At 41.4% G+C, this 20,053-nt stretch overlaps 2 protein-coding genes and 1 long non-coding RNA gene across 3 annotated transcripts in view; 2 read left to right on the forward strand and 1 right to left on the reverse strand.

Moving 5' to 3' along the window:
• The window catches only part of LOC112433238 (NACHT, LRR and PYD domains-containing protein 12-like), a 428,555-nt gene that overhangs the window by 252,781 nt on the left and 155,721 nt on the right, over positions 1-20,053 (forward strand). The gene's annotated exons all lie outside the window — the stretch shown is intronic.
• Positions 2,082-3,485, reverse strand: LOC143416872 (uncharacterized). The gene is made up of 3 exons (XR_013097128.1): positions 2,854-3,485; positions 2,657-2,768; positions 2,082-2,576 (listed from the first exon to the last, which is right to left on the reverse strand). It is a non-coding gene; the product is annotated as an uncharacterized LOC143416872 (long non-coding RNA).
• LOC143414151 (protein NLRC3-like) overlaps positions 9,751-20,053 on the forward strand; it is a 31,807-nt gene continuing 21,504 nt past the window's right edge. The window contains exons 1-4 of the mRNA XM_076877883.1: positions 9,751-9,884; positions 15,072-15,203; positions 15,288-15,380; positions 16,144-16,245. Coding sequence (XP_076733998.1) covers positions 15,115-15,203; positions 15,288-15,380; positions 16,144-16,245 — 284 coding nt within the window. The 5' untranslated portion in view covers positions 9,751-9,884; positions 15,072-15,114. The remainder of the gene's footprint in view (positions 9,885-15,071; positions 15,204-15,287; positions 15,381-16,143; positions 16,246-20,053) is intronic.

Below are 20,053 nucleotides of genomic sequence, written 5' to 3' on the forward strand. Positions count from 1 at the left end.
TTTAAATGGATGTATAACAAAACAAAGGATAAAAGTATATATAAAAGTATATTTAATGAAGCTGATCGAACAACAGTGCAACATGGCATGATGACAGTGTTTACAATTTTGGCAGGAGAACAAAAGATAAATATTATAAAATACAAGACATGAAAATCTCAGAGGTCAGGGGTCGGGGGCCCAGGAAGTCTGACCTACAGATTCCAGGTCTGACTTCGAGTACATAAAATATCGTCTTTCTTGTGGGGAAGGAGCCTGAGTTAGAGCAGGAAGTTACACCATATTGATATTGTTGGGGTAGCCTCAATGCCAGTGTTGGACTCTCCAGTTTCCTTGAAGGAGGTTTGACTTTGTGCCATCGTTGGCTGGACTCTGTGCTCATTGATATCCCCGTATCAGTGAGTTAAGACACCATGCATTTATTTTCTGTGTGGCACACAACAAGAAAACAAGCCAAGAGAGAACACATCAGCCTCCAATGACAGTTTATTAAAAGGTTTATTGGAGGTTATTTGTTGTGTTATTGAACCTGTGTGCTAATGAAAGAGTGTCCTTAATAAACGTACTCCATAAGGAAGTGTGTTCACAAGTGCACAGAACACATTAGGGCACAGGTCAATGATCGGTTTTACAATTGTATTGTCAGATCGATGGACACTTTCGGATACTTGGATATTCAGGTTGTTAGAGGAGCAGAGATGATCAGCTGGGCCCTGTTTCAGGAAGCCGGTTTGGAAAACTCAGAGTGAAAAACGACACTCACGGTTGAGTAACCCCGAACTGTCCAACTCGGAATATTCCGTTTCAGAAAGGCTGATAACAATTAGTTCAGTCAACGCGGAGTTGCTTTAACCCCAAGTGAAGCGCGCGGACGAGGATACATGAAGCCCTGATAAGCGGAGCACAGATTAAGCGAGTCACCATGGAGACGGAGGGAAAGAAGGCGTGATCAGTGTATTTTACAGCGCTTGAGGCCGAAATTCTGATGGCAGCATATGCCAATAACACGCAAATTCCGCGGAAAAAAGTAACACAGCCACAGCTGCGAAAGACAGGGAGCATGCATGGCAAAACATAGCCGACAGAGTCAATGCGTGAGTGTTAATATAAACATTGATCGAGGGATTTCCACCCATTTAACACGTTATTTTATCATATGTTATTTTATTTGTTATTTTATACATTTTATTTTGTGATGTGATGTGAGCGCAGGTGCAACCCAACAGGCCCCAAACGTTCCTGGCAGCAAGTAAAAATGAAATATAAAAATATAGTCCAAACAGGTAAGGTGTAATTGTATTATGAGCCATAGTGCTTGGTCTGTTTGTCCCATGTAAATCAATTGCAGTTAGAGGCTACATTAATTTTCTTTCTGTAAGCACTTATTGAAATTATCTGAGCACATTACAAGTACATATTTGCTTACTCTGTATGCTCAAATGTGGCCCGTTATAGCCAACAGAAAAAAAGCGGAGGCCCGAAAAACAGGTGGGGGTCCTCCACCACCACCACTCACAGAGGCTGAGCAGTTGGCCCTCAGCCAAAACAGTGGGCGCCCTGTGGCCGAAGGCATCTCTGCGGGGACATCCTCTGAGTCAATAACCCCGCAAGACACAAGTGCCTACATAGGGGGTAAATCCAAAATAATACATGATGTGCATACATCCTTTCTTCACAGTCACCTTTGCAGTGCTACTCATTCATTTGATAAACTCTTTACCATAATGGATTATTTTGTAGTGAAGTTATTTTCCTACTGATTTTGCCTTCCCTCAGGCTTGGTTGTCTTTGAGAGCATAATGACAATGAAGTGTAAGGTGATTGGTATGTTTGTTAATTGCCATTTGGTCCCTTGTAAGTTATAAGTGACCTGTATAAACCTCATATTCTATCAGTTGATGGTGGTGGTGTACTGCATCTGGTGCAGCCTCCTGTTGAGCCAGACCAACATGCAGTTGTGAGTAATACTCCACAGATTATATGAGTGTACAGTAGAACAGCAATGTTGTTTATTTCTTTACTACAGGAAAATAATGAAGAAACATTGACAGCTGTTACAGAGGAGGAAGCAACAGAGACACTTTATGAGGTTTACATCTTTTAATACTTTGTGTACAGGAAATACAGGCGACCAATAAAGCCAGTTGAACAAAAAATCTGTTTATTCTTCTTTCAACATGTTGAGGTGATGGGTCAAAAGAAATGATTGTGACATATGGTGTCTCTGACTGCACTTCCATCTTGTATGTCCGTGGGAGGGTCAGGATGTTCATGGTTTGGATCACTGCTGATGTTTGGTTCAGAAGGACAGTGTTCTCCTCTAATTGTGGCAATGTTGTGAAGAATCACACATGCCACAATAATGTCACATGCCCTTTCTGGGGTGACCCTGAGTCTTTGCAGGCACTGGAACCGGGCCTTAAGCATTCCGATAGTCATTTCAATTCTGGCTCTTGTCCTGCAATTAGCCAGATTATATCGCTGCTGTGGGCCCGGTTCAGGGTCAGGGTAAGGGGTAAGCAAATAGGGTAAACATGGATACCCCCTATCACCAAGCAAGTAGCCAGTGAACTCTCCTAAGACAGAAGGGTACACTTCAGTTCAAATGTCCCTGAAGCAATTGGTCTTTATATATTTTAAAGTATTCTCAACTCACCATGTCCAAATTTTGTGCTCAGTGTACATTCGCGGAATATTTGTGAGTCATGGACAGAGCCTGGCCACTTGGCTTCCACATTTGTGATAATGTTGGCAGCATCATATATGATCTTCACAGTGCAGAGAACACAAATTAGCATCCATTACTATGATAAAATAATTTGTTAGTTTGAAATGCTACAGGGAACTATGTACCTGTACATTAATGCTGTGGAAAGACTTCCTGTTCACATAGTCTCCTTCATTTACTAAAGGAGCAATGACTGGAATGTGAGTGCCATCTATACAGCCAATCACGCCTGGGAACCCTGAAAATAAATGTAAAATTTAAGTAGTAGTCCAAGTATCACCACACCATGAATTAAGTTTTGGTCATCCTGATACCTGCAATTTTGTGGAATCCCTCTTTGATGAATCTTGTGGGTCTATGACCGGGGAACACCACAAACGTGTACAGGAGACGTTTCAGTGCAACTGTAACATTCCTGACTGCCCGACAGACGGTAGCCTTGGAAACGTGCTCAGCGTCACCAATATTATACAGAAAGCTCCCGTTTGCAAAAAACCGAAGTGCAATACAAATAATATGTACAGAACTGAGAGCATGTCCGCGATGTGTCACATGCGTAATATATGGCCTGAGGATGTTATTCAAATAACTTATAGATTGTGCTGTGAAACGGTAACGTTCGCACAGAAAATCATCAGGAAATGATAAAATGTCCAAACGCGCTCTAATCACTCTCTCCCGGCGGAGAGCTCTGCGGAGAATTTGGGCTTCACGATCTACTGGCTCTTCAAGGAAGGAACACGCCATGTCCGACACTTCCTACTGTCAGGTTTCCGACAAAGGGGCGGAGACAGTCAGGGTTAGTTGTAGTAAACCTGCTAGGGGGCAGGTTAGCTTCACGGCGTGTGTCGTCATAGTGACTCACTCAGGCTTCAGCTGAACTCGCTTTGTGAAACCGAAAACCCAGAGTTTTCGTTAACTCAGGGTATACTTACTCAGTTTTTCCACTAAACCGGCTTCCTGAAACAGGGCCCTGATCAGGATTTGGTGGTGTGTTGGATCAGGTGGTGGAGAGATACAGGACAGGCCTGACATACACAAACGTATAGTGAAGGTGCAGAGACTCAGATCTGTGACATCGTCCCAGCTCAGTGTCCATATTTAGATGTAACAGTGCTATAGACTTTACCTGACAACTTGTATGAGTAATGTTTTCATCTCAGGCATGTCAATTTCATTTGTGAATATATTTTTAATACTTGTACAACAGATTTTTTTGAGTGTTAAATAGAAATTATATGCTGAAACTGAAGTGATGGGTCGCACTCTTTAGTTCACCCCTGCTCTCGAAACAATGTAGGTGGTCCAGTTAACATATTTACATTTTTTCATTTGCTTTTGCTGTTTCACTTGCAAAATATTTCCAGTGTGACATTTGATCAGGTCTTGTAAACCTTGTCGTTAACCAAGCAGTCACTCCCAGGCTGCTGTGCTGATCACCGGATCTTAACTTCATTGTCACAGTGCACTCAGAACAAAACAGCCATGCAGAGATATGAGTCACAGTGACATTAAAACTGATGAAGACCGTCGTCGTTAGAACCAGCAAACTGAACGAACTAAAAAAGATCATCTAAATTCAACTGGTCTAAAATATCAGGATCTCAGTGTTAAGTCCATATTTTTGAAGTAGAAGCTTTTACTGGTTTTACTTAAGAAAAAGAAATAATAAGGAATTGTTTTGGAATTTGTCCAGGTTAACAGATGAAATCATGTTCAGTGCTTTGTCCTGTCAGTAAACACAGATTCTTTATTTGCACTGAATGGGACAGCATATAATTTCACTGCTTTTGGCGTAATGACAATAAAAGATAGTTTCAAAGTCTGACCTGCAAAGCCCGTCCACCCAGTGTCCTCCTCAGTCATGCTGGTTGCATGATTGCTGTAGAAGTGCTAAACTACTGTGACCTGATTAATTGAACTGAACTCACACTGCAATAACTAATCAGTGAGGTGGTAGTTTAAGTACTTCATTACCAAAATGTATAAATGAAGTACATCAGAAGATGTTGGGGAAGAAGCACTTCACCGGGTGGGCCTGGACCCCCGAGGCCTGTCCCTGTGCCGACCTCGTCTGAGTCTAATAGATTTATAAGATAGAGCTCATCAAAAGACTAAGATATGAATATAAACATGATATTTGTCAGTTTAATTTAATGTTAAGTTGAACTGGAGTTAACCAGAATCCTTTACTCTTCCAACTCCTCTACTTTGTCTAACAGTTAGCTTAGCTTAGCTTAGCCAAGTTTTCTTTGCAAAATTGCTAATTGCATGGTTTCAAATTGCAGTTTTGATTTTAAGTGGACTAATTGTTCAGACCTGCTCTGGGGCCTGTCTGAAGTATTAAATTGACATATATTTGTCTCAACACCTACGCAGGAGAACTTTTTTGTAAGTGTGAAATGGAAAATAGAAGAAGAAGTAGAGATGTGGGTGTTCCTATTTACATGTTTTTATTTTCTGTTTCTTTAGCCAAACATGTTATTTGATCAGAGCACCTGCCTGTACACCTGCTGTTAACCAAGCAGTTATTTTCAAGCTGCTACACTGATCACAAAGTCAGGACATATGAATGACAGGAAGTGTCCAGTGTCACGTACCGATATTAATGACAACAATGATGGGTCAAAGCAACATATGAACATTTATTACGATATCCTGATAAATGTAATGCAGCGGGATAACTTCTACAGTTATTATGTTAGTGATGATGCCTCTTTGCTTTTCATTTATTCACAGCTTTGTGGCGTACGATGGAGTGTCAGGGCCACATTAAGATGATAACCTGCCACGGCTGCAGTACCCTCTACAACACGGCTTGTGTCGATGATTTAGTGAAGCAAACTGATCAGCTGTCTCATTGTGTCTTTTGTGTGTTTGGTTTTGTGTTTTCAATGAACTGAAAGCCCTCTTTAATGCACGAGGGTGTGACCATCCACATCCTCTCATCTGTCCAGTGTCAGCCATTCATTTTGTGCAAATGGTCAAGTCTTCCAAGTGTGTGTGCTTTTCCTTCTGAGTGCTTTTCCTTCAGTGTCTGTGTTATTCGCGTCCAGCAGATGGCAGTGTTTCACTGTCTGACGGCTGTCTGAAGCTTCAGCTGGATTATCCGTTTGCTATGTTTGCCATGTTACAGTGGGGAGGAAAAACTCGTTTTTAACAGGAATATCTAGACATGAGTGATTACTGCAGTGGGGCACTATCTGTGCTATCTATAAGAAATGTTAGCAACAATAAAACTCTGAGGATCAGGGCTCCATTTCACTCCAGTGTTCAGTGGCATTTTAAAAGAGTGAATACCGACGCTGAATGTCTTTGTAAAGCAAAAGCACTTTGTTAGCCTTTACAGAGCAAAGCTATGGATCAATGTGCAGTGAAGAAAAATCGAGGTGGCCAGTCTGTCCTTTCCTAACCAATCACAGAGCTCCTTACATAGCACCATGTGGCTAATTTGCGTTTTACTGATATTGCTGGGCTGCTGTCAATCATTTTGTCTTTATATTACAACAGAACATTGACCTTTAACCTGTTTAATTCATACTGAGTATTTAAAAAAATGTATTGTCATAATAAATTCTGCCTCACTGAAACACCATTTTGCATTAGCCTCTATCACCTGACTTGTCACTGATGATATCACTGCATGAGCAGGCGAGCGGTAGCGGCGGGGGGGTGTAGGTGAAGCTCGTGAAGAACAAAATTCTGTACGAGCGGACGCAGTGAGTCCAATAACCAGGGGTAACTGGAAATAAGGTGTTGTAGGCTGGCTTCCACAGTGTAAAGAGACACTTCTCCCTCATGCTCTAACAGCTGGTAAATCAATTTAGAAGCAGAGTCGATAACGGCCTCCTGAAGCTCCCTAGGTGGGGTGACTGCCGCTGGATCCATATCTGGCTGGTCCGTACTGTCACGGCGGGTGAGGAGAGCCGTGTGAAAATAATAAATGAGGATCCAATCACAGGCAGTAGTGGAGAAGTGAAGGTGGTTTATTGAACACAAAAATAAATATGGACAAACAGCAAATGGAGCACGAACTAAACTAGACTGGAAACAACTAAACTACAGAGCACAAACACACAGGTGAGACATGGTGGACACACAGACGGACCAGCAACTACAATGACAGAGGACACGACTTAAATACACAGAGAAACACAGGGGAATTACACACAGGTGGTGGACACAGCTGGGAATAATCACCAAGACGAGACAGAGGTCAAACTGAACACACTCACATGAGACGCAGACCTTCACAATAAAACAGGAACAAGAAACCATCACACTAAGACGCAGACTCGACATAGAGAAAGAGACAGAAAATGACACATGGAACTAAACTAAACCTGCAAAAACATGACAACTCAAAATACTGGGTCAAACTGAGCCAGAACCGTGACAGACTTTCTATAATGTTTTGCTTGAGCATGTCCTGCTTTTCTGTAATGTTATTTCTACAGCCTCTTATTTCTAACCTCTTGTGTACCTCTTTTCAACCACTGGGAGGCGCTACAGCTTCATTCCTTTCACACTAAGGCAGCGGTAGGGAACTCCAGGCCTCGAGGGCCGGTGTCCCTGCAGGTTTTAGACGTTCCCTACCCCTGCACTAAGGCCTTTGAAATCTTCATTAACACTGAGCTTGAAATTTCTATCAGTCGAATGCAAAGGAGTCCTGTGGTTGTAGGACAGAGGTAGGGAACGTTAATCTGCCATCATTTAGATTATATGACAACAACCTTCAAATCTGAAGTCTCAGAAATCTGCTTCATGTACAAGTTCCTCCAATAATCAGGGCTAATATCACCAAATTGTACATAAACAGACTTTTACATGTTAAATATTTCTCAAATATGGGGAAAAAAACAATATAAAATACTATATTATTAACAAAATATCTTAAGATACAGCTACAAATTGCTTGAAACATTTGCAATGAAATATATAAAACAGCTTTATTGTCAGTGAGGACAAAGTTATAAAAACATTAATAATTGAAATCTGCAACAATATTCACATAAAGTGTAAAATACAGAGTTAACTGTTTAATAGGTAAAGTTTAGGTCTTGCAGTCGAACAATGATCCCAAACACAGCAGCAAATCTACAGCAGAATAGCTGAAAAGCAAAGTCCAGACCTCAACCTGGGACATTCAGAGAGCTGTGCTTAAATAAATGCCCACAAAGCTCAAAGAACTGAAGCAACGTTGTAATGAAGAGTGGGCCAACATTCCTCCACAACAATATGAGAGACTGATAAAGTCAAGCAGAAAACAATTAGCTCACATTTGTGCTGCTAGAAGTGTTTCTAGTTATTCACAGGACTGTAGTTTGAATTTAAAGAAATGTGAAAGTGCACTGAAATTAACATAAAGTTATTGCAATTTTTAAAAAAAATCAAGAAATCTAAGAGGAAGAAACAAGGTAAACCACACAATTGTTTTCCTTATATTCTCCACACGGCAATGCACATAACAGACATAAAATATTTGCATTTATCAATAGAAAATATACAATTTTTCCATAGTCATAGCCAGGCCCAATTACTGCCAAACCTGTGCTGAATCAATCACTTAAACAGGACCTGTCTGACAAAGTAGAGTAGACCAAAAGATCCTCAAAAACTACACATCATGGCGCAATCCAAGGAAATTCAGAAGCGAATAAGAAACAAAGTAATTGAGATCTCTCAGTCTGGAGATGCAACGTCAAGATGAACAGAATCCAGTTTCTGGGATCCTGAAGGAGAATGTCTGGCCATCTGTTCACGACCACAAGCTGAAGTGCACTTGATCCAAAGCACACCAACAAGTCCACCTCTAAGCAGCTTAAGTAAAACAAAAGAAAGACTTTGGAATGGCTTAGCCAAAGTTCATACGTGAATCTGATTGAGGTGCTGTGACCTTGGAAAGGTGGTTCATACTCAAAAACCCTCCAGTGTGGCTGAATTACAACAATTTTGCAAAGATGAGTGGGCAGAAATTCTTCCAGCACCTCGTAAAGGACTCATTGCCAGTTATCCCAAACGCTTTATTGCAGATGTTTCTACTCAGGGTGGCCCAACCAGTTATTAGGTTTAGGGGGCAATCACTTTTTCCACACAGGGCCATAATAATGGCCGCCTTAATAATAAATGCCTTGATTTAGGAACTACTTTTAATGTTTACTTGTGCTATTTTGCAAAAAATAAAATCTCTGCAAAAACATCAAAACTGCTGACCGTCTGACCTCAATATGAAATTATTAATCTTTTGACCAAAAACATTTAGATTTGTAAAAACTAAAGAAACCATAGAGGAACAAACAATGTTGTTTGCTACGTTCTAACATGGCAATCTAAATAACAGTAATGCAAACATATATATTTATCAATAAAAACAGATCGCCTTTTCACTGTTACAAAAGTCAAGTACATCAATGTTTGTTCAGCTTTCATAAATGTAAGTTTATAAGTACATAGTACATTTTTTGGTCCAACTTCTTTTAATACATGCAACACATTTCAGAACATTTGGGACAGAGACAACAAAAGACTGGAAATACTTCGTAAAAATCTGGTGAAACACTTTAAAGCCAGTGGGATTAAATGGGAAACATAAAATTTAATACTAGACAAAGACCGATTGAATCATGAAGCAAAGAATTAATAACTAAATCACAAGTAGAAAATGTTATGCAGATATTATTGGATAGATTTTGGTGTAGAAAAAAATGACAAGAAATGAAAAATGAAAGTTATCTGGTTTTTTTCTTTAAAGAGTAGCTGCAGAGCAGCAACACTGACAAAGACCATCATCACCAATACTGCAGCTAATACAATGATCCAGGAGGAAACTTGAAAAAGCAGGAAAAATGTGACACTGATCAAAATGAATACATCAATTATTGATCAAAGAGAAAATGCATACTACCACAATGCATTGTTATTGCATCTCAGTTTCTCACCATCACTGATAATCTGACGTCTGCTGGACCTCAGGAATCGTCTCCATCACCTCTCTGTGAGGAGCAGAGAAACATCACTGTGGTTTCCCTTCTGTGTTAATAAATTGTCAACCCTTTGCTTGCCAGAACGCTGCCTGCGTCTGAATCCATCTGTTAGCCCTGACATTGGATACCTGGAAATCAGTGAAGGGACCATTAATGCTTCAACTTGTACACAGGTTTGAGAGCAACCACCCAAAAGCTTCTGCTAATAAACACTAGTCTGTGTTTGTGATGCAAATGTTTCTGGCTGTGTTCACAAACATTTAGTAAGGTGAGTGAGGAATATTAATACTTATTATTAGATCATTAGCAGACTGTAGAACTTGACTGCACGCCAAGGTGGCAGTTCAGCCATTTGATTCATGTTGCAGCAGCTCATGAGTGAATGAACATCGTGCAATAAAAGTACTTCTAGAAGTACATTTTTGCAAAAACGGACATTGTGGAGGAATGTAGGGAAGACACGAGGGAGCCCGATATTTTACTCAAACGTTAATCGCTGCATCACACAACTGAACATTCAAAGCGACAAAACCTAACCCTCTCACTTCCCGTTACACTGGGTACGAGTGGAGCTACCTGGTGGTATGTACTTACATTTATTTAAATTTACTTGAGTAGGGTAGAGTCATGCTAATGACCTAATAATTTTATTCAGGTGTGTTGCAGCAGAGATACATTTCAAAGCTTCAGGACGCTGGCTCTCAAGGCCTGGAGTTTGACACCCCTGCTTTACACAAAGATGGGTTAAATCACAGTGCAAAGAATGAATGAATAAATGAAATATAAAAAATAAATAATTATTAAATAGTCTTACACATCAATGTCATTGGTTGACTTTTGAAGTATTTGAATCCTTATTGGGTTCCCTGAGTGACAGAAGGATTAAAACACTTTAAAATCAGTACTGAAAATATGTGCAGACATTACTGGATAGATTTAGGGTTAGAATCAATAAATCACTATCATGTTAAACACTCTTAGAGTTCAAACCTTCGTAGAAACATAAGTCCAGTATCATGGAATGAAACCTAAAGGTGCATTTGAGGGTGCAAAACGTTTCGTCGGCATTGTTGTGTTTGTTTGGGAGAAAACGTACAAACACACAGTGCAGCACTTCAGAGTTACACTGCTAGCGATCGAAGATTTATGTAAATTCGACAAGCTAAACGCATTCTGTACTGTACAGCAGGAGTCCCCAACCTTTTTGCACCACAGACCACTTTAATGTCAGACGATATTTTCAGGGAACGACCTTTAAGGTGTCGCGGATAAATACAACAAAAGAATAAAAAAAAGAAACTGTGGTGTTTTGTAAATATAATAATAAACGTGACTTGAGCTGTGCGCCGACAACAATGACAGTGACATCCTCCTCTCTGCTTTTTAATGCTCTCTGGTCGCTATGGTAACGCGTAAATAGTTCTTTCAAAATAAGACACACAACTACAACCATACATTTCACACCGGAGGATCAACTCTCGCGGAACGGTACCAAAAGACTCACGGACCGGTCCGTGGGCCTATTAGGGACCGCTCCTGTACAGGAGACACTGGACTAGATTGATTGACAATGGTCTACAGCAATCAGAACGCACAACACGATGTACTGTAAAAAAAATAAATGAATCAGCGAAACAGCAAGTGTCACTTTTGGCCACGAACAATTTAGGGGATGGTGAATTTTTTTGAACAAACCCAGAGTGTTAAAAAAACTTAAAACCATTTTTATTTCTCAGCAGCATCAATAGTAACAAAAACGCAATTTAGTTTCGCTGTCAAAGTCGATTTAACTGAAGTTACGTGTTTCCGGTTACTGTGGAGCTCCACAGCAGCTGCAGCCAGAAGCTGTTTCTACAGGATCCTGATGGACACTCAAAGCTTTTAGAAAATGTTCTCATTAGTTGTTTGCAGCAGAATATCAACCGATGTGAACCAAAACAAAAAAAGTGCTCTGCACATGTGTGTGAGACTACAGATTCTAGAACCAGAACTGCTGATTTCATTACTCTGCAGGCTGTACCTGCTGCGGAGACTCAGGTCATTTGGAGTGGAGGGCCCACTCCTGAAGACCTTCTATGACTCTGTCGTGGCTTCTGCTATCTTTTATGGTGTGGTCTGCTGGGGCGGCAGCATCTCTGCTGGGGACAGGAAGAGACTGAACAGGGTGATCCGAAGGGCCAGCTCTGTTCTAGGATGTCCTCTGGACCCAGTGGAGGTGGTGAGTGACAGGAGAATGGCGGCTAAGCTGTCATCACTGTTGGACAACATCTCCCACCCCATGCAGCAGACTGTGACAGCACTGAGCAGCTCCTTCAGTGGGAGACTGCGGCACCCACGGTGTGGGACGGAGAGATTTCGCAGGTCTTTCCTCCCCACTGCTGTCAGACTCCATAATAAAGACTTTAACTGATCAAGCACACACATCCATACATATGCAATAATACTAAGTGCAATAATCCTTTCTGTCATCGTTGTATTTTTACTCAGTTGTATATAGCATTTGTATTTGTATTCTATTTTTATCTTATTGTATATTTATTTTATTTTATTCTACTGTATATAGTATTTTATTCTATTCTGTACAGTTGTGTACTGTATTTATTCTTATTGTATTCTAATTTTTGCCTCATAACTTTTGCACTGTCCACTTCCTGCTGTGACAAAACAAATTTCCCACGTGTGGGACTAATAAAGGTTATCTTATCTTATCTTAGCTTAAAGGCAGATTTTGTATCTGAGAGCAGGGACACTTGCTGTGTTCAGTGTGACTCGTCTCTGCAGAAGGTCAGGGCTCTGATAGTTGCAGTTAGCGGGTGACTTACTGGGCAGGTGGCTCCTGAGTGTCTGTGGGAGTCAGGGTTCATTATGGTCCTGGTTGCTAGTGGAAATAAAGAAACAAAAGGAGTGTGTGTTGTTCAGGAAGTACAGACTGTAGCTCAGCAGGTAGAATTACTAACTGGAAGGTTGGAGGTTTGATCCCTGGCTGCTCCAGTCTGCACGCCACGGTATCCTTGGGCAAGATGTGGAACCCCGACTTGCTCTCCGATGCATCCATCATAGTGTCATTGTTAGAAAAAGAAGTGCTTGTGTGAATGAAGCACGCTGTATAAAATGCTGTGACTGCTCATATTGAAAAGCAGCTCATAAGAACTGGTTCATTTTCCAGATAATTCCACTATTAAGACAACAGACATTTGGGAGGCTTTCTCTGAGAGTAACACTGAAAGTCTTGCTGCTCCTCCACAAAATGAACTTCAGATTAAAGACACAGCTCAGCTAAACACAACTCAAACTAATCTACACTATTTTCTTTATTACGCAGCGTTTTTATAACTATTTCCAGATGTTTCTAAAGATGAAAACAGAATTAAACTCCAGCCTGATGCGTTTCTGAGGTTCCTGACTCTGACCGTCCCTCAAACGCCTCTCTGGGCGTTTCCTTCCGTCGCTTTTACTTTCGCTTTCGTGAATGTTGTGGTGCAGTTGATCGTCTCCATGTTAAGGTAACGTTAGCAGTCTGTACTGTTTTCCTGGCTAACATCAGCTGTGTGCAGCTTAGTTTCAGCATAAATCTGCTTCGTTTTATGTGAGATCAGAGTCTGGGAACGAGACAGAAACAGTTGATGATCAGCAGCTGAACTCGATGTTACTGTGGATCCACTGACTGATGTCTGTAGGCAGCTTCTCCTGCCTCCATCAGTCTGTTACGGAAGCCCGTTTCCGCCACAAAAAAGGATCCATTCTCGAAATTTCGACTTATAACTCGAAAATTTTGAGGAAAGTAGCTCGAAATGTCGAGTTAGTTCTGCCAATCAGTAATCCAGCTACAATGCGCACTCAAACCCGCATCGCAACAAACCGGCGCTTTCGAGAGTACGTTAGCTGATATTAACGCCATGTGATTCAGCTAATAACAGAAGGACTTCATCATTTGTGAAGCCACACAGACAATAATCAGCGACTTGTGCATTTATGACTGGCTGTAATTCTGGTATCTTAGCTGTAGCATTTGTAGCTGAGGGCTTCAGCTTCCGGGTAACAAGGAAATTACGTCATTCACGTAAATTACTGATTGACAGCACTAACTCTTAATTTTGAGTTAGTTTTTTCAAAATTCCAAGTTAATAAGTCGAAATTACGATAAAATAAGTCGAGATTTCGAGTTCTGGATCCTTCTTTTTTTTAGTGACGCAAACGGGCTTCCAGTGTGTGGATGTTGTTTAACTGCTGACAGTGAGACAGGGCTGTCCTAAGAGTCGCTGCCAACACTTCATCTATAAAATGCATTTCTCTGCTCGTTCGCTATAGTCTGCTGTCGTATTTGTATGCAGGTTATTTTCAGTTTAACTGCTGATGTTCATTCGTGTATTGTAGGTGAATGCGTTGATGATTGATCATAAATTAGTAAACTGGCCGTTTTTGCTCAATGATTCCTGTTTCATGTTCAAACCGTCAGACAGAAACTCTGCGTTTGTTTTTATGTTCTTCAGCCTGTTGTTCTTGAGGTAATCTGTGATGCGTTCAATGACCCTCCACATGCTCTGAGGCTCATTTGAAGAGAAACAGAACTTCATCTTTAGAGCATAAGTGGGTTTTTGCCCTCTTTATGCCCGCGGTCAGGCTCTGTTTATTGTAGTATAACACTCATAGGACACAGTGACCCGCTGCACACACACTGCACACACACTGCACACACACTGCACACACACTGCACACACACTGCACACGATGACAGCTGCAGAGTTTGTGTCTGATGTATTAAGTATGAAACACTGTTGGGTTAAAATCTGGTCAGAATGAATCCAGGTGCAGGTGTGTCAGTTTAGGACCACTGGACTAACATCCAAGTGCTCACAATATAAAGTGTATTCTGTAGTAACATCCTGGTGTTGCAGCAACAGTCCCACATGGAAACGTCAACACTCAAACTCAAAGTCTCTTTTTGTCAACAATAAAATGACAGCAGACCAATTTGATCAAAGTTGGTAAAAAGCTTCAGAAATTAGTAAAATATTAAAAAGTGTCTGGATGCTCAATCATCCAGGTAAGGGTTAGGTTAGTAATGCTGTGATTGCAGACATTCCCCAACTCTCTGTGAATGGGACTCATGGCCATTGATCAGTGGTTGTTGATCAATGGTCATGACCTCCCAGCCATTGTGCAAATGTCCTGTTTATAAGGTTGGAAACCTGCAGTCAGCTGAGACTGAAGGAGTCACCTGGATGAGTCATGAAACGTTTCTCCCACTGAAAACATCCAGATGAACAGAATCAACTTTTGGGGATTAAAACGTGTCTGAATTAATCATCATAAGTGGGTCAGTCAGTGTGTCGCTGGGCTGATTTGTGTTTCCTCTGCAGGTGAAGGTAGAAAGTGTGTGTGAGCTGATGTGAATTGAGCAGCATGGATCAGTGTGAGGACAGAGAGGAGGGAGTCCCTCCCTCTAAAAGCACTCTGTGTGGGGAACATGAGAGCCAGACCAAAGCTCAGAGGTGAGATGACCATCTCTAACTGTCCATGACTCTTCTCCATGTCACAGCTCAGCACTCACATCACTGCTCCATCATTATTCACAGGAACCAGCCTGGACCTCCACCCAGCTGTGTTTCCTGTAAGAGTGACTGGTCTAAAGATGACTTCATTAATTTCAAAGTCTCTGCTGCAGAGAGGTGAGCTGTTAGTAACAAGAACTCTCTGATTTAAATGATTTTGATGTTTCCTGGTTTCTAAAATGCATCTCTGTAGCAGAGCAGTGTCTCCAAGGACACACAGGCTCAGCTGTAACTGTCAGTTTATCTGGTTTAAGACACATTTGGACTCAATTGGCTGTTTTTAACTATGTATTTTAATCAGAGGTGTAAATCTAGACCTCACACATCTGGATCCTAAACTATGATAGAAACAGCTGCTAGCAGTGGGTAGTTTGACTTTGATACGCTGCTCTAGAAAGCAAACAAAGGTTTGTGCAGCTCCTCTTCAGAAAAGTGTTCAGAGAGCAGCTGCTGTATTAGACAAAGGCTCGTCGTGTGAGCCCAGATGTGTGTAACAGCTGGATGAAGGAGAACCATCACAGTCGCGTCTCCATCCCGCCTTTATTAATGAACTTCCTGTTGCTTGCAGATGACAGGAACACAAAGTGTTTGTGCCACGTGATGCTGCAGGATTTGTTAACGTGTCCATGATGGTAACATCTCCTCGTCTAACTGCAAACACATGAGCGCTCCTAACGGCAGCTATCACAGCCACACAGGCAGACTGTGTCTCACTGTTGCATTCAGGGACGTTTGTTTTCCTGTAAAAAGCTGAACTCTAATCTAAGAGGACTGTTACTGACAGGAAACAGCTGCATTATCTGCAGTCTGTGTGATCACAGCTGCTTCAATCACTTTATCAGAGAATTGATCATTGAATAAAACATGTTTGTGTCTGCAGAGGTCAGAGGTCACAGTCTGCAGGATCCAGCTGTCCGTCGGTGAGGAGTGACTGGTCCAAAGGTCAACCTCCAGAGTTCAGTGGTGAACCTGGACCAACAAGGTCAGAGAACTGTGATGACTCCTTTACATGTTTGTGTTTTCCTGGATAAATATGACCAAAGATTCATTAAAAAGATAAAAATATTAGACTTTGTCCTGTAGCGCTGTGTGGCAGGCAGGATTGGACCCAAACACAACAGGATGAAGTCAAAGAGGCAGCTTTATTTCAGCTGTGAACATGCAAACAGCAGAAATAAGGAAACATAACTGTAGGTTTGCAGTGAATGAAGCCTCAGCTCGACGCTCCACTTTGTCCCTCTTTTCCTTCTCCAAACAGCCACATCAGGAGTCTTTGATGGAGTTTTAAAATATTTAATTACAAATGTCCAAAGATGGGTTCAGGATACCTGAATCCACAGTTATTAAAGCTAAAATAGTTCACAGGGTTTGGACTTTGTTAGGTGACGAGAGAACATCAAAGTGTTTTTTATCTTTAAACAGTATTTTTATCACTTCAGTTGCTCTCACAGCCCTGTTTGTTATTTTACCAGAGCTCTTATGTTTCACTCAGTGCTCCCACCAAACACCTTGGAGGACACATTACAGGGAGTGCAGAATTATTAGGCAAGTTGTATTTTTGAGGAATAATGTTATTATTGAACAACAACCATGTTCTCAATGAACCCAAAAAACTCATTAATATCAAAGCTGAATGTTCTTGGAAGTAGTTTTTAGTTTGTTTTTAGTTTGAGCTATTTTAGGGGGATATCTGTGTGTGCAGGTGACTATTACTGTGCATAATTATTAGGCAACTTAACAAAAAACAAATATATACCCATTTCAATTATTTATTTTTACCAGTGAAACCAATATAACATCTCCACATTCACAAATATACATTTCTGACATTCAAAAACAAAACAAAAACAAATCAGCGACCAATATAGCCACCTTTCTTTGCAAGGACACTCAAAAGCCTGCCATCCATGGATTCTGTCAGTGTTTTGATCTGTTCACCATCAACATTGCGTGCAGCAGCAACCACAGCCTCCCAGACACTGTTCAGAGAGGTGTACTGTTTTCCCTCCTTGTAAATCTCACATTTGATGATGGACCACAGGTTCTCAATGGGGTTCAGATCAGGTGAACAAGGAGGCCATGTCATTAGTTTTTCTTCTTTTATACCCTTTCTTGCCAGCCACGCTGTGGAGTACTTGGACGCGTGTGATGGAGCATTGTCCTGCATGAAAATCATGTTTTTCTTGAAGGATGCAGACTTCTTCCTGTACCACTGCTTGAAGAAGGTGTTTTCCAGAAACTGGCAGTAGGACTGGGAGTTGAGCTTGACTCCATCCTCAACCCGAAAAGGCCCCACAAGCTCATCTTTGATGATACCAGCCCAAACCAGTACTCCACCTCCACCTTGCTGGCGTCTGAGTCGGACTGGAGCTCTCTGCCCTTTACCAATCCAGCCACGGGCCCATCCATCTGGCCCATCAAGACTCACTCTCATTTCATCAGTCCATAAAACCTTAGAAAAACCAGTCTTGAGATATTTCTTGGCCCAGTCTTGACGTTTCAGCTTGTGTGTCTTGTTCAGTGGTGGTCGTCTTTCAGCCTTTCTTACCTTGGCCATGTCTCTGAGTATTGCACACCTTGTGCTTTTGGGCACTCCAGTGATGTTGCAGCTCTGAAATATGGCCAAACTGGTGGCAAGTGGCATCTTGGCAGCTGCACGCTTGACTTTTCTCAGTTCATGGGCAGTTATTTTGCGCCTTGGTTTTTCCACACGCTTCTTGCGACCCTGTTGACTATTTTGAATGAAACGCTTGATTGTTCGATGATCACGCTTCAGAAGCTTTGCAATTTTGAGACTGCTGCATCCCTCTGCAAGATATCTCACTATTTTTGACTTTTCTGAGCCTGTCAAGTCCTTCTTTTGACCCATTTTGCCAAAGGAAAGGACGTTGCCTAATAATTATGCACACCTGATATAGGGTGTTGATGTCATTAGACCACACCCCTTCTCATTACAGAGATGCACATCGCCTAATATGCTTAATTGGTAGTAGGCTTTCGAGCCTATACAGCTTGGAGTAAGACAACATGCATGAAGAGGATGATGTGGACAAAATACTCATTTGCCTAATAATTCTGCACTCCCTGTAGTGTGATTTAGATTTCATTGGTGTAAACACCAGTCACACAAGCTAACCCATGGAGGCAGCAGCAGGCTTTGTGTTTGGTCTGTTGGCTTAAACTAAGAGAGTTTAGTTTGTTAGCACAAAGAGCTGTCAGCTAAAGCCCCGAATGCACTTTGAATACAGACGAACTGAGAAAAAGACTTTAAATACAGCAAACAGTCAAACTGACCACATGTTTTTCTGCTGATCATCCACAGCAGTACGTTTAGCATTCATGCTAGCAGCAGGCTATGACTGTCCACTCAGCACCAACACAGGTAGGAGTGAGCAGTGATGAAGCAGGACTGTGGGCAAGTTTGAGCTACAATCCTATTGGCTTCTCAGTTTCTCCAAAGAAAAGGGGAAAAATTCTTGGTGTTGTGAAGATGTGAGTTGGTCTTGTTGTCGTGGGGCTGGAAGGATGCTGGCAGTGAGAGGCTTTTCATACAGTGTTCAGTAACAGAATGAGAAGAAAGCCACTGCACATGAAACAAGGTGCTCGTAGTGTTTGTTTACTGTGTTTGTGCCACAATGTCAGATCAGTTGTAGATTCACATGCAGACTTGTCCAGTGAAACCAGTGCAAGTACTGCAGTACAGAGCAAAGACTAAGCAAGGGTGTTATTGTAAACTTTAACAAAAGACTGTTATGTGACAAAGAGTAAGTACATTATTTTTATGAGATTGTTCATCATGTCTTTAATTTAATATTTCCAGTTTTTCCTTCCTGTCTCATGAAGCTGTGACATTTATTGTTTTTCTTTTAGGATCAATAAGAGGCCAGAATCTCCTGGACCTGAACCCAGCTGTGTTTCCTTAAAGAGCAACGAGTCGAAGGATGTTGGTGCAAACTTTAAAGGCTGTTCTTCTGCTGCTGAGAGGTAATGTGTGTCTAGATGTTGTTCCTGACTCTGTATTTTTGAATAAATCCTCATGTTTGATATCAGCTCAGCTCTTTTTCACACATTTCTATGTTGGTATGTGAAGCGGTGTGTGTTGGAGTGTTTCCACAAACACAGCAGTCAGAGTGGAAAGAGTGGATGTTGTAGGAGGTGTTTGTGTAGTGAAGAGGCTGAGTGTCTGTAGGACTCCAGCTGCTCCAGCAGGTGTCTCCTTTGTGCTTTGCTTCAAACACAGTGTAGGGAGGAGCTTCCACTCAGGTGTTTCAGGTGTTGCTGGATGGAGGAGGACAAAAAGTTTTTCCCTTCAGTGACACTTCAGCAGCTCAATGTTCTGGGAGATGTTTGTCTTTATGAAGGTTTATGGATTCTTGTTCTTACTTTGGTTAAACTGAGCAATACATTTTCCATCTAACATTTAAAGTAAATTTCCAGGTGAATAAAAGATCTGCAGCTGCAGCCTCTGTGATGTTTCACAGTCTGAAAGTAACAAATTCAACCAGAGTTCAAACAAAGGCTTAATATACGTGTGTGTTTGATATAATGCCAACAAGTACAAACAGGTGTTCTTACAGGTCTTAATCACAGAGCTCTGATAAGTCTGGTGACTTTCACACTCAGCAATTTTGCTGCCTTTTATTTTATATTGGCCTTTTTAAAGCCCTTCAAAGTCTCCCACATTCATACAGAGCTTTTAACACCAAACTCCTTTACAGTCCTTCTCCTCTCACACACGATCACACGACTGATTTGTCTGCAGCAGTTGTGTTACTGCTAGTATTTTATTA

The sequence above is a fragment of the Maylandia zebra genome, linkage group LG3 (genome assembly GCF_041146795.1).
Source record: "Maylandia zebra isolate NMK-2024a linkage group LG3, Mzebra_GT3a, whole genome shotgun sequence".
NCBI classification, from domain to species: Eukaryota; Metazoa; Chordata; class Actinopteri; order Cichliformes; family Cichlidae; genus Maylandia; species Maylandia zebra.